The sequence below is a fragment of the Belonocnema kinseyi genome, chromosome 8, assembly GCF_010883055.1.
Source record: "Belonocnema kinseyi isolate 2016_QV_RU_SX_M_011 chromosome 8, B_treatae_v1, whole genome shotgun sequence".
In the NCBI taxonomy this organism is placed as follows: Eukaryota; Metazoa; Arthropoda; class Insecta; order Hymenoptera; family Cynipidae; genus Belonocnema; species Belonocnema kinseyi.
The window spans coordinates 18,501,056-18,514,708 of NC_046664.1; the positions used below are offsets into that span (position 1 = coordinate 18,501,056).

Here is a 13,653-nt window from a genome sequence, read left to right on the forward strand (position 1 = left end):
TTGCCCTCAAAAGATGTCAAAAATTTGATAGGTTTTAAAAAGATTTCAAAAATGTTTAAGATTTTAAAGACTTTAAAGATTTAAAACGATTTCAAATAATTCACAAAGATTTTACAAATTTCAATAGAATTCACAAAAATTTTACAAATTTCAATAGAATTCACAAAATTTTTACAAATTTCAATAGAATTCACAAAGATTAAAATAGTTTCAAAATAATTCAATAAGATTTCACAGAAAATTTATAAAGATTCGGAAGATTTATAAAAAAATGCACAGGGGTCTTAAAGATTCCCGAAGTTTTCAAAGATTTTAATGATTTCGCAAGATTTCAACGATTTAATAGGTTTTCGAAATTTAAAAAAATCTTTAAGATTTAAAAAATTTCAAGATATTTTACACGATTTCAATTAATTCACAAAGATTTCACGATTTTAGGGTTTTCAAAAGAATTCAAGAAGATTTCAAAGATTTAGTCAATTAAAAAATATTGAGCAAGATTTCTGAAAGAGTTCAAAAATTTCAAAAGATTTAAAAATATTTCATAGATTTCACAAAGGCTTTAAAAAGATTTTTAAAATATTGAAGATTTTATGAGAACTCACTAGATCTTGGAAGATTTTAAAGATTTCACATAGTTTGATGATCACAAAAGATTTTAATGATTTAATAGTTTTTTAAAAGATTTTAAAGATTACAAAACATTTTTAAATTTTTGTGAAATCTTGATGAATTCTTTTTAAATCTTCGAAATCTTTGTAAAGTCTTCGTGAAATGAATGAAATCTTTTTAAATTTTTTGAAATCTCCTGACTCTTTCTGAAAGCTTCTGAAATATTTTGAAATTTTTCGAAACCTTTTCCAATTCTTTTTGAAGTTCTGAAATCGTTATGAAATCTTCAAAAGAATTTACAAAGATTTCAAAATATTTCAGAAGATTTCACAAGTTATCAGAAAGAGCTGAAAGAATTTAAATTAGTTGAAAAAATGTAATTAATTTCACAACGATTTTACGAAGATTTCAAACGAATTTACAAGGAATTTAAAGATTTTAAATATTTTACAAAGATTTCAAAAGATTTTGGCTTCAATAAACTCACAAAGATTTCACAACCATTTCAGAGATCCCAAAAGAATTCGCAAGAATTTCAAAGATTTCGAAATTATTTAGAAGATTTCAGAAAGATTTCGTAGATTTTACAAAGATTTAAAAAAGAATGCACAATGGTTTCAAATATTTCACACAGAATAAAAACATTCTCAAAGTTTAACAAATATTTTGAAAATTTTACAAAGAATTTATTGATATCAAAAGATTTCAACGATTTTATAGCTTTTAGAATAATTACAAAAATTTTAAACATTTTATAAAGATTTCAAAGATTTTAATGATTTCAGAAGATTTCAGAACGATTTAAGAGATTTACAAAGATTCTAAAAGATTTCACTGATTTCACAAAGACTTTAAAAAGATTTGGAAGATATTAAAAGAATTCACAAGGGTTTTAGCGATTTCAAAGAATCCCAAAGTTTCCTATTTTCGATAAGTGAAAAGTAGATACATGAGGAAAATATTAAATGAAGGTGATAAGTTTATTTAACATACCTGTAGCCCGACTCTGATTTTTTTGGTAAGAGCAGCTGGTGGGAATACTGCCTGTACTTGTGGTACTGCGGAGGACGATACGGTACCTCCTTCGGGACCAACTGCATGTACCTCTTGTCTAATTCGAGACACTACGGCGAAGTAGTGAGGAAAGTCTACTGTAAGTATTCTCACGATTCGGGATGTTTGGAGATCCTCTAGCTGGCTTAATTCTGGAAAATTAATTACAAATTGCTGAAGGAGCGCCAAAGAAACCAAGTAGATGAGTAAGGCCGATTTTAATTAAAAACTTCTACCTTACCAAGGTTGGAGAAGGAGGAGGAGTTCAAGGTTATTTATCATTCATCCGGAAGCTCGGAAAAGGAGGAGGAGGAAGAGGAGGATGGTTCTTGGAGAAGGAGGAACAGGAAAAGATAGGAGGGGTGTGTAGGAGAAGGAGAAGGAGGTTATAAGATGAGGATTTAGAAGCAGAGTTGAAAGTATTTATTATTCATCCTGACCCTTGGAGAAGGAGAAGGAAAAGGAGGGGGTATGGGAGGAGGATGTAAGAGGAAATATTCAAGGTTATTTATCATTTATCCTGGCCCTCAGAAAGGAGGAGCAAGAGGAGGAAGTGGATGTAGGAATAGGAGGATGTAGGAGGAAGAGTTCAAGGTTATTTATTATTCATCCTGGCCCTTAGAGAAGAAGTAACGCGGATAAGAAGGAGGAGGATTTAAAAGGACGAGAATATATGATGAGGAGGTTCGAAAACGAGTTTAATGTTATTTATTATTCATCCCGACCCTTGGAGAAGGAGGATGATACAGAAAGAGGAGGATTTAGGAGGAGAAAGAAGAAGAGGAGGAGGTGGTAGGAACAGTTCAATGTTATTTATTATTCATTTTGACCCTTGGTTAAAGAGGAGGAGGATATAGACGAATGAGGATATAGGAGGAGGAGGATTTGGATGAGAATCTAGGAAGAAGAGTTCAAGGTTATTTAACATTCTTCCTGTCCCTCCGAAAAGGCGGAGGGAAAGGAGGAGGATTTAGGAAGAGGAGGATGTACAGGAAGAGATAAATGATATTTATCATTCGTACTGAACTTTGGAGAATAAGCGTGAGGAGAATGTAGAAGAAGGAGGGTGGAAGAGAAGTAAGAGAAGGGTATAGGATGAAGAAGTTGGAGGAAGAGTTCAATGTTATTTATTATTCATCCTGATCCTTGAAGAAGAAGAAAGATCAGGATGTAGGAACAGGAGGAGAAGGGGGAGGAGGCAGAAAGAGTTCAATGTTATTTGTCATTCAAGAAGGAGGAGGATGCAGGAAGAGGAGAATGTAGAAGGAAGAGATCAATATTATTTTGTATTCATCCTGACCCTTGGAGAATAAGGAGGACGAGGATGCAGGAAAGGGAGGGTGTAGAAGAAGCAGCAGGAGAATATAGAGTGAAGAGTTTGAAGGAGGAGTTCAATGTTATTTATTATTCATCGTGATCTTTGGATAAGGAGAATGATGTAGGAAGAAAAGGATTTAGGAGGAGGATAAGGAGGAGGAGGAGGAAGGAAGAGTTCAATGTTATTTATCATTCAAGAAGGAGGAGGATGTAAGAAGAGGAGGAAGAGTTCAAAGGTATTTATCATTCATTCTGACCCTTGGAAAAGGAGGAAGTGCAAGAGGAGGAGGAGGAGGTAAGAAGAGTTTAATGATATTTATTATTTAAGAAGGAGGAGGATGTAGGAGGAAGAGGTCAAGGTTATTTATCACTCACTCTGGCCCTTGGTGAAGGCGAAAGTGAAAGAGGAGGAGGGGGAGGAGGAGGTTGTAAGGAAAGTTCAATGTTATGTATCATTCATCTTTACCCTAGGATAAGAAGGAGGATGATGATGTAGGAGGAGGAGGATATAGGATGAGGATGTAACAAGAAGAGTTCAAGATTATTTATCATTCATCCTTACACTTGGCGAAGGAGGATGAGGAGGATGCCGGAGAATGAAGAGGATGAGGAAAGAGGAGTTCAATGTTACTTATCATTCATCCTGACACTTGGAAAAGGAGGAGGAGTTTGTAGAAGAAGGAGGAGGAGGAGGTAAGGCAAAACATAATTTTTAAAATGACCAAACTATTTCCTAATTGTTTCCTGGCCTGATGATCAAGAAAAAACTAGGGAACTAAATTAGGGACTAAAGTTCTAATCTGATAATATCTTTAATACAGAATCTTTTATAAATAAAATAAATTAACATTTAGAAATTTTGAAAAAATCACCAAAAGTAACTAATTTATAACCTAAAACGTAACTAAAAGTGACAAATGTGCATTAATCGTGCGACTGATTTTCTTCTGAATTAAAAATAATTCAAAAAAATTCCAAAGAATTCTATGAAATTTATAAGAATTCTAGAAATACTTTAAAGAATTCAAGCTAAATTCATAAGACTTCACAACAATTATAGTTAAATTTAAAAGAATTAAAAAGAATTAGAAAAAATTGTAATCCAGAAGTACCATTGATTTCAATAAAATTGGAACGAATTTTGAAGAATTAAAATAAATTGAGAATAATTCTATAAAATTCATAAAAAATAAAGGTGAATTTAAAAAAAAAAACAATCGAAGTGAACACAAATAAAAAAATGAGTTCCGTAAGCTTTAAATAAATTTTAAAAATTCAAGAGAATTCCAAAGATGGTTGAATTAGTCAAAATTCAGGGCGAATTCAAAATTAATTTAAATGAATTGCAAAAACGATATTTGAAAATATCTTTCAAATCCTACGAAATCCCTCAATTCTGCGAGTAAATTTTTTAAATCCTTTAAAATATTATATAATTCCCAACTTTTAAAATTCGTTGGCATAAAAAAATGATATAACATATTATTCATTATTTGAAATCTTTTAAAATTACTTAAAACTTTGTTAAGCTCTTGAAAATGACTTGGAATTTTTTTAAATACCTTAAAATCTTAAAAATTCTTTAAAATCTCTTCAAAATAATTGAAATCAATTGAAACTTCCGTGAAATATTTTCAAAAACTCTAAAATAACCAAATCTTTTATCTTTTGAAATCCCTTGAAAATTTCTTAAGCTCTAGAAAATTCTTTTGAATTTAAAAAAATATCCTAGAATCTTTAAAACCCTTTAAAACCACTTATCAAAATGATTGAAATATACTAAAAATACCATAAAATATTTAAAATCCCTTAACATCTTTAAAATCTTTTGAGATCTCTTGAAATTGATTCAAATTAATATAATTCTATGCAAAATTCTTTGGACGATTTTTAATTCATCCTTGAATATTTAAAATATTTTGAAACCCCTTTAAATTATTGAAAATATTGTAACATACAAGACATTTTTCTAAATTTCCCAAAATATTTTAAATTCTTTGAAATCTTCGTAAATTCCTTGGAAGATTTTTAAAATACCTTAAAATCTTGAAAATAATTTAAAATTGCTCCAAATTATTGACGTCAATTGACAATTTCTTGAAATATTTCAAACTTCTCTTTAAATGTCTAAATCAAATGAAAATTCCTCAGAATTTTTAAAAATAACGTGGAATTTTTTTAATTCTTTACAATCCTTAAAATTCTTTGAAATGCCTTCAAATGAAAAAAATTAATTAAAAATTCCTTGGAGTTTTTCAAATAACTTTACAGTTTTTTCAATTCTTTGATGCCCTTTAAATTACTGAAATCAATTTAGACATCCGTGGAATTTTTAAAAATAAGGTGATTTTTTTTTATTTCCGTTCAATTATAAAAATCGATGAGAGTTCTTTGAAAATGTAAGTCTCTTGAAAATTACTTGAAATATTTTTAAATAACCCCAAATAGTTGAAATCCATTAAAATCTCTTTTGAAATCTTGTTCAATCCCTTAAAACTTTTTGAGGTTTTTAAAAATTCCTTAGAAGTTCAAATTTTACAAAATTGCCTAAAATACTTTAAATCATTTTTAATCCCATTAAATTACTGGAGTCAATTGAAAATTCCTAGGAATTTCTAAAAATAACTTATAATATTTCAAATCCTTTGAAACCTTTTCAAATCTCTTAACAATTTTTAAAACTTCTGAAAATTCCTTGGAATTTTCAAAAATTCATTGAAATATTGAAAATAATTTCGAATCTCATTAAATTACTGAAATCCAACTGAAAATTCCTTGGAATATTTCATAAAGTACGAAAATATTTCAAAAGAATTCAACAAAAACCATAAATAAATTATTATTAATAATAATAATATAAACAATAAACTTAAATTTAATAGTGGTTAATCTATGGGCTAATTTATTGCAAGATAAGTGACTAAAATAATCTTTTTATTTTAAAAATTGACTAAAAATGACTGTTTATAGAATCTTAGCACGGACACAAACCACTTGAGCCGTGGAACAATCTCAATGTCGGTAAGGTAGGAATTTCTCATTAAAATCGACCATACTCATCTACTTGCCACCCGCGCGAAGCGAGGGCGGAAGTCACACTCGTCAAAATAGCCTTCGTTACGCTTTTGATACACACTACTCTTTTTGCCCTACCCTCCTTGAAAACAAGCATTTGAAGCAGATAAAGGATGTTTGGTCCGCACGACCAGACAGGGTCTGGATCGAAAATTCTCTCTGTATCTCTCTTGGTTCTTTCTTTCACCATTTTCCCTTTCTTATTTTCCTTTCCCCTTTTAACTTTTCACTTTTCCCTTTTCAGCAGTTCCCCTTTCTCGTTTTCCCCTTTCCTTTCCCTCATTTCCCTTTCCCTCTTTCCCATTTCCTCTTTACTATTCCCCTTCCTACTTACCACTTTCTCATGCCCTCTTGCATACTATGTGTCCCTTTCCCAACCTCCTTTAATGTTTTGATTTCACCTTTTCACCCTTTCCTTTTCCTTACCGGTCCCTCTTTCCCCTTTTCCTTTTTTCTATTTTCCCGCTCCCCTTTTATTTTCCCCTTTTACCATTTCCGCCTTTTCCTTTCTCCTTCCCCCTTTCCGGTTTCTCATCTTTTCCTTCCCTTTTCCCCATTCCCTTTTACTGTTTCACTTTCCCCTTCTCCTTTTAACCTTCCCCTTTCCATCCTTTCCCCGTTCCCTTCAACCTTTTCCCCATTTCCCCCGTTCCCTTTTTATTTTTGCCTTACCATTTTCGCCCTTTCTCATTGCCCCCTTCCCTTTTCTTTTTCCCCAGTCCCCTTTACCGCTACCCCTTTGAACGTTTCGCCTTTCCCCTTTCTCCATTTCCCCGTTCCCTTTACCCTTGTTCTTTTTCCTATTCTTCAACTCCCCCTTTTCTCCCATTTCCCCCTTTTACTGTCCCTTTTCGCCCTATCCGGGTTTTCACTTTCTTTTTCCAATTTCCTTTTCCATATTCCCTTTTTCTGTATCCCCTTCCCCTTCACCTTTCAATCTTTCCCTTTACAACCTTTCCCCGTTCCCTACACCCTTTGCGCATTTTCCCTTTCCCGCTTTTCCCTTTACTCTTATCTTCTTTTCCCTTTTGTAAATATTTTATGATGAAAGGGTTGAAAGAAAAAGCACTTCAATTTACATAATGTGATATTACCACTTCTGCCGGGCGTTTCACTTGCGTGGTGCAGTGCGTAAAGTTTTTCATGAAGCGGGCGTAAAGTTTCATGTTGGCCCGGCAGCAAAGGGCACATGTGCGAATGTCATTGGGCTGGAAGTGGCTGCATTACGCCTGCTTCACGTGCATCCAATGGCACGTTTTCAAGGGAGTCAGACAAAAATAAATATTTGTCACTTTTAAGTAAAGATTTATTATGATTTAAAAACAAACCTTCTCCTTCAAAGCTCTCATTAAGCACATCTTGGACAGCCTCCTCGCTGGCTTCCAAGGTATGCTCACGCCAGGTTTCTCCATTATCCGATCGGAGAATTACAATTTCCCTCTCTTTCCCTCTCAAGGAGGCAAAATGTGGTACCTCGATGATAACAGGTCTGTCGAAAAGCAATTAATATTCATACTTACATAATTAGATCTTTGGATTGATGATGCAAGAATTGAATTTACAGTTTTCTAAGCTAGCATTTTCATAATATTAAAAAATAATTAATTTTATTTATTTAACAAAAGCTTTATCATTTTTCTCGTTTTTCCACTTAAATGCGGCCCTATTTGACAAGCTCAGTACAAAAAATTCAACTATTTTTTGTTAAAAGTTTATTCCTTTTCGTTGAAAAATCTATTATTATATTCTTGATTAAAAATGAATCTTTCTTGGCTAAAAACTCTATCGCTTCGTTGAAAATTTAATGACTTTTTTGAAAATTGAACAATATCGTTTAAAATTCATCCTTTTTGTTAAAATTTCATCTTTTTTGATAAACTCAACTGTATTTGTTTCAAAATAAATATATTTTTCGTTTAAATAATTACTATTACATTGTCAAAAACTTCAATAAAAATTAATTCTTTTTCTTGATTGCAAACTCATAATTTTAGTCGAAAATCCAGATCTGTGAATACAAATTAAGTTTTTTGTTGAAAATTCATATTTTCGCGTTGAAATTATACTATTCTGTAGAAAACTCGTCTTTTTGACTTAAAAATTGAACAATTTGGTTGGAATTTTTTTTCTTTCTTAACTGAAAAATCTTTTATGACTGAAAGTTAAACTATTTTGTTAAAATTCCCTTTTTTTAATGAATATCATTTTTTTACAATCGATTTTTGAACCAAAAATTTAAATATTCAATTTTTGTATAAAAATTTATATTTTTAGTTGAAAATTTGTTTCTTTGGTTGAAAATTTAGATATTCCATCTTTGTTAAATAATGTATCATCCTAAGATGAAAATTCATGTATTTTGTTGACAATTCGTCCTCTTCAGTAGAAAATTAATTTTTTTGTTGAAAATTAATTTTTTAGACATGAAACTTATAATTTGCTTAAAAATTAATTTCTTTAGTTTAGAATGTAATTATTTCATTAAAAATCGTTTTTGTTCATTGAATGATCATGCTTTTAACATAAAATTTAACTATTACATTTTTTGTTACAAAATTAATGTATTTTCCCCAAATTCATTTTGTTTGCTAGAAAATTGATTCTTTTTGCTTGAAAATTAAATTTCTATAGCTGAAAAGGAAAATATTTTACTGAAAACCCATTTTTCTTTTATTGAAAATTAATTTTTTTAGGCAGAAAACAAAACTACTCCGTGTTCGATTGAACACGTATCTTTTTGGATTAAAATTCAGCTAATTGGTCAAAAATTTGATATACTGGTTAAAAATAAGTTATTTTAAACTTTAAATTAAAATATTTCATTCCTTGGTGAAAAATTAAATGTTTTCGCTCAAAATTAATTTTCTAGTTAGAAAATTCTAGTATTTCGTAAAAAATTGACTTTGTGGCTTGAAAGTTCAACAGTTTGGTTGAAAATTCGTCTTTCTTGTTTGAAAATTAAACAATTAGTTGTCTTTTTGATTGAATTCAGCTGCTTTTATGTAAAAATATATTTTTTTAATTTAAATACTTTGTTGAAAGTTGAACTACTTTTTTAAATAGTCCTTTTTTAATTTGCAAACTCATTCTTTAGGTTGAAAATTCGACTATTTTGTTGAAACTTCATGTATTTTGTTGTAAATTCGTATTTCATTTTCCAAAATTCTACATTTTTATAAAAATTATTTTTCTTTCTTGATTGAAAATTCCACTCTTTTAGTCCAATTCTTTATACAAATTAGTCCGTTTTAGTTGTGGATTGAACTATTTTGTTCAAAACTCGTCTGCTTCGGATGAATTAAATTATTTTTTAATCAAAATTAAAAACTTTTTTTTCAAATATCAATTATTACATTTCTTATTGTAAATTCATATTTTTTAGTTGAAAAGTTTACTATTATATTTTTGGTTCTGAATTGATCTCTTTTATTTAAAAATCTGCCATTTGCTTGCAAATTTAATCATTTCGTTGAAAATTTAAATATTTCAAGGAAATTTGAACTATTTTGTTGTAAATTCCTCTTTCATGATCGAAAGCAAATTTTTTGTTGAAAACTACATTTTTTGGATGAATTCTAAAGTTTCTAATTTAAAATTAATAACTTTTTTGATTTTTTAAAACTTGGTTTTTAATTCAATTTTAATCTGTTTCAACGGAAAATTCGAGAATTTTATTAAAAATCGATCTTATGGTTGAAAATTAATCTATTTTGTTGAAAATGCAATATTGTTACTCAAAATTAGGAGTTACTCACATTAATTTATTGAACAAAAAAAATTTTTTCCCTCTTTTTAGAGAATATTGACCTGTAAAGCCTATTATCGATAAAAAGTTGAAAAAAAAGGTTTTTCTTACCCTAAAAACTTAGCGCCAACTGGTGCGAGTTCAAGAATACGACTTGCTAAAGCCTCCCCTTCCATGAGAGGCGGTGGATTTGTCAATTTGTCCCTCTTGAGATACCTGCAGGTCACTCTCATCGGCATTCCTGCTTTCCTAGGTGGTACGATCACCCTGACTCCACTGTGGCGACACCCTCGCATCGCTCCTCCTCTCGCATCAACCAGAAACGAAACCAGGAAACTGTTTTCAAAGATAAACCAATTTTATTTTCCACTTTCATCCCAATTTTTCATTAAGAAAATGAGGAACTTCTTACAAAAAGCATGTGCTTAAATTGTCAATTGTTTGGTAAGATGTGCAAGAGTAATTTTCTATATTATTATGCATTGAGGCCAGAAGCGGACTGGGATTCACCAACCGGATCTATTCAATTTTATTGGAAAAGTTAAAAATATTTCTAAAGATTTGAAAGATTTTCAGGGATTAAAAACAATTTTTTTTAAATATTTTAAACATTTGCAGACAGTTGTCATGATTTTAAAGCAATTCAAGGGATTCAACAAGAATTAATTAAGGAATTTAATATTATTTCAAAGAATTCAAGGGATTATACAAAATTTTAAAGAAATGGTATGGGATCGCAAAGAATTTCCTGAACTTTATAAGGATTTTAAAGGGTAAGGGATTCTAATAGATAGCTAAATTTCTAAACATTTTATAATATTTCTATAAACTTCAAAACATTTCATAAAAATTAAAAGAGTGAGTAGGATTTAAAATATTTAAAGAAATTTCTATATTTATTTTTAAAAATTCCTTTGATTTTTCAATTGATTTCAATCATTTGAAAGGATTTGAAAGGATTTTAAATATTTTAGGACATTTGAAAACATTTCAAAAGGAGTTTTAAAATATTTGAATACATGATAAAATAAATTTAAAATCTTCAAGGAATTTTCAATAAATTTCAAAATATTTCAAAGATTTAAAGAAATTTTCACATATTTCATAGTATTTACAAATATTTTAAAGAATGCTAAAGATTTTGGGATATTAAAAAGAATTCTTTGGTTTTTTCAATAGATTACAATACTCTGAAGGAATTTCAAAAGAGTTTACATATTTTTTTTAATTTCAAGGAATTTTCAAGAACTTAAAAAAATTTTAATTTTTTATGTATCCTAAAAATTTCCAAAGAATTTCCAAGAAATTTGCATAATTTGAAGCAATTTCAATAGATTTCAAAGGTTTTTAAAGATAAGATTTACAGAGATTTTCAAATACTTCAAGGTGCTTAGAAAGATTTTAAGGAATTTCGAATATTTTAAATATTTTAGATTACTTTTAAACATTTTTTTTAATTTTCAAGAGCTCTAAAAAAAATTTCAAAGAATTTCAAAAAATTTGGCATTTCAAATATTTTAGAGAGATTTGCTGATATTCCAAGGTTTTACAAATATTTTGAAGAATTTGGAAGATTTTGGGATATTAAAAATAGTTTCCTGGATTTGTCAATCGATTTAAATAATTTAAAGGGATTTCAAAGGATTTAAAATATTTTAGTATATTTTTAAATAATATAAAGTTTTAGGACATTTCAATAGCTCCCACGGAATCTTAAATTGATTTCCATAATTTGAATAAATTTTCAGGTATTTTAAACGATCTTAAAGAATCTGAAATATTTTAGAAAATTTTTAAAGCTTCCAGGGAATTTTCAATTATATTTTCAGTTATATTATATTTCAATAAGGGTATTTTTTAGCAATTCCAAGAGATTTCAAAGGTTTTAAAGATTTACACAAATTTTCAAATATTTCAAGGTGCTTAAGAAGATTTTAAGGAATTTTTAATATTTTTAATATTTCAGGTTATTTAAAAAAAAAAAATTTAATTTTCAAACCCCTAAAAAAATGTCAAGGAATTTCGAAAGTTTTCAAAAGATTTGGCATTTTTGTAGGGTATTTTAAATTGATCCAATAATTATTGAATAGATTTAAATAATTTGAGGCGGTTGAAAGGGATTTCAAATATTTGAAGAGATTTTCAAATATTTCAAGGTATTTAAAATTTTTTTTTAAAAAGAATTTTAAAGATTTTAGGATATTAAAAAAGTCCTTGCATTTTTCAATGGCTTTCAATGGATTTTAATTATTCTCTGGTATTTTTAAAAATGGCAAGGAATTTTCAAGAGCTTTCACAAAATTTTAAGGAATTTCAAAATATTTGAAAACATGATGAAATGATTTTAAAATCTCCCAAGGAATTTTCAATAGATTTCAAAGCATTGCAAATATTTTTAAAATATTTGCTAATATTTCAAGGTTTTACAAATACTTTAAAGAATTTGGAAGATTTTCTGGGATATTTACTAAAATTCCTTGAATATTTCAATCGATTTCAATAATTTAAATGGATTTTAAAGAATTAAAAATATTTTAGTGTATTTTTGAAGATTATAAAGTTTTAGGGTATTTTCAAAGCTCCCACGGAATTTTGAATTTATTTGAATAATTTGAAGAAATTTTAACGTATTTTAAATGATTTCAAAAAATCTAAAATATTTTAGAAAATTTTAAAAGCTTCCACGGAATTTTCAATTATATTTCAATAGCTTGAAGTAATTTTCAGGTATTTCGAACTTTTTCAAAGAATCCGAAATATTTTAGGAACTTCAAAAGTTTTCTCAGAAATGTTTAATATATTTAAATAATTTAAAGGTATCTATAGAATTCAAAAGATTTTTAGGGTATTTTTAAAAATTACCATGGATTTTCAAGAGCTTTAAACAATTTAAAGGATTTTAAAATATTGAACAAAAATTCAATAATGTTCCGGGAATTTGAAAGATAACAGATTATTTGAAATATTCTAGGATGTTTTAAAAGACTCAAAGAAATTTATAATATATTTCAATAGTTTTAAGGGATTTCAAGAAATGTTCAAGCATTTGGAATATTATAAGGTATTTTAAAAGATTCCAAAGGAATCTTTAAAAGCTTAAAACAAATGAACTGAATTTCTAAGGATTTTAATTATTTTAAGAGATTGAAAACAATTTTCATTCGATTTTAAAGAAGTTTTCAGGAAATTTGATTAGATTTCAACGGATTTTAAAGATTTGAACTGCTTTTATAATATTTCAAGGGACATAAAAAAATGTAATAAAATTTAAATGATCTGAATAGGCTTTCAAGATTTAAAGGATTTTTTTTTTAAATTTCAACTTTAAGGGCCACACCAGTCCGCCTCTGATTGAGGCTAAAGACAAGGTAGCTGTACATTAATTGAACTCTAAATTGAACCCTATATTAAACTCGTTCAGATCCTAGCTTCAGTATCCGTAACTATTCAGACCATATCTACAATTTAAAATCCAATCTCTCTCAGGTAGGTTCTGCTAGATTGTGTAGTTATTATAATTAGGGTTTTGTAGCCCCTTTTAGAAACCCATTAAGGTTCGGCCAGGTGTTAGGGGAAATAAGAGGAAGGAAAGTAGAAGAAAGTAGGAAGGGAAAGTATGGGAAATTAGGGAGTGGAAGCAGGGGAAAATGATGGCGAGGAAATGGCGAGGGGAATAGAAGGAAAATGATGTGAGGGGAAGTAGGAGGAATAAGGGAAATGAGAAAAAGCGATGTAGGGGAAGTAGTGGCTTGAATGAAGGGGAAGTAGAGGAGGAAGAAATTTTACAAGGGGGTGAATTGGAGTGAGGGAAAGTAGGAGCAATAAGGGAAATGAGAGGAAGGGATGTAGGG

The 13,653-nt window shown here is 29.1% G+C and overlaps 1 protein-coding gene across 13 annotated transcripts in view; it reads right to left on the reverse strand.

The window, feature by feature from the left end:
• The window catches only part of LOC117179162 (ankyrin-3-like), a 645,468-nt gene that overhangs the window by 279,677 nt on the left and 352,138 nt on the right, over positions 1 to 13,653 (reverse strand). For all 13 annotated transcript variants that reach the window (XR_004467875.1, XR_004467874.1, XR_004467873.1 and 10 more), the window contains 3 exons: positions 9,914 to 10,138; positions 7,386 to 7,546; positions 1,606 to 1,817 (listed from right to left, as the gene is read on the reverse strand). Coding sequence is in view for 10 of the 13 variants with exons in the window: in XM_033370872.1 (XP_033226763.1) it covers positions 1,606 to 1,817; positions 7,386 to 7,546; positions 9,914 to 10,138 (598 nt within the window). In the remaining 3 variants the exon portion in view is untranslated. The remainder of the gene's footprint in view (positions 1 to 1,605; positions 1,818 to 7,385; positions 7,547 to 9,913; positions 10,139 to 13,653) is intronic.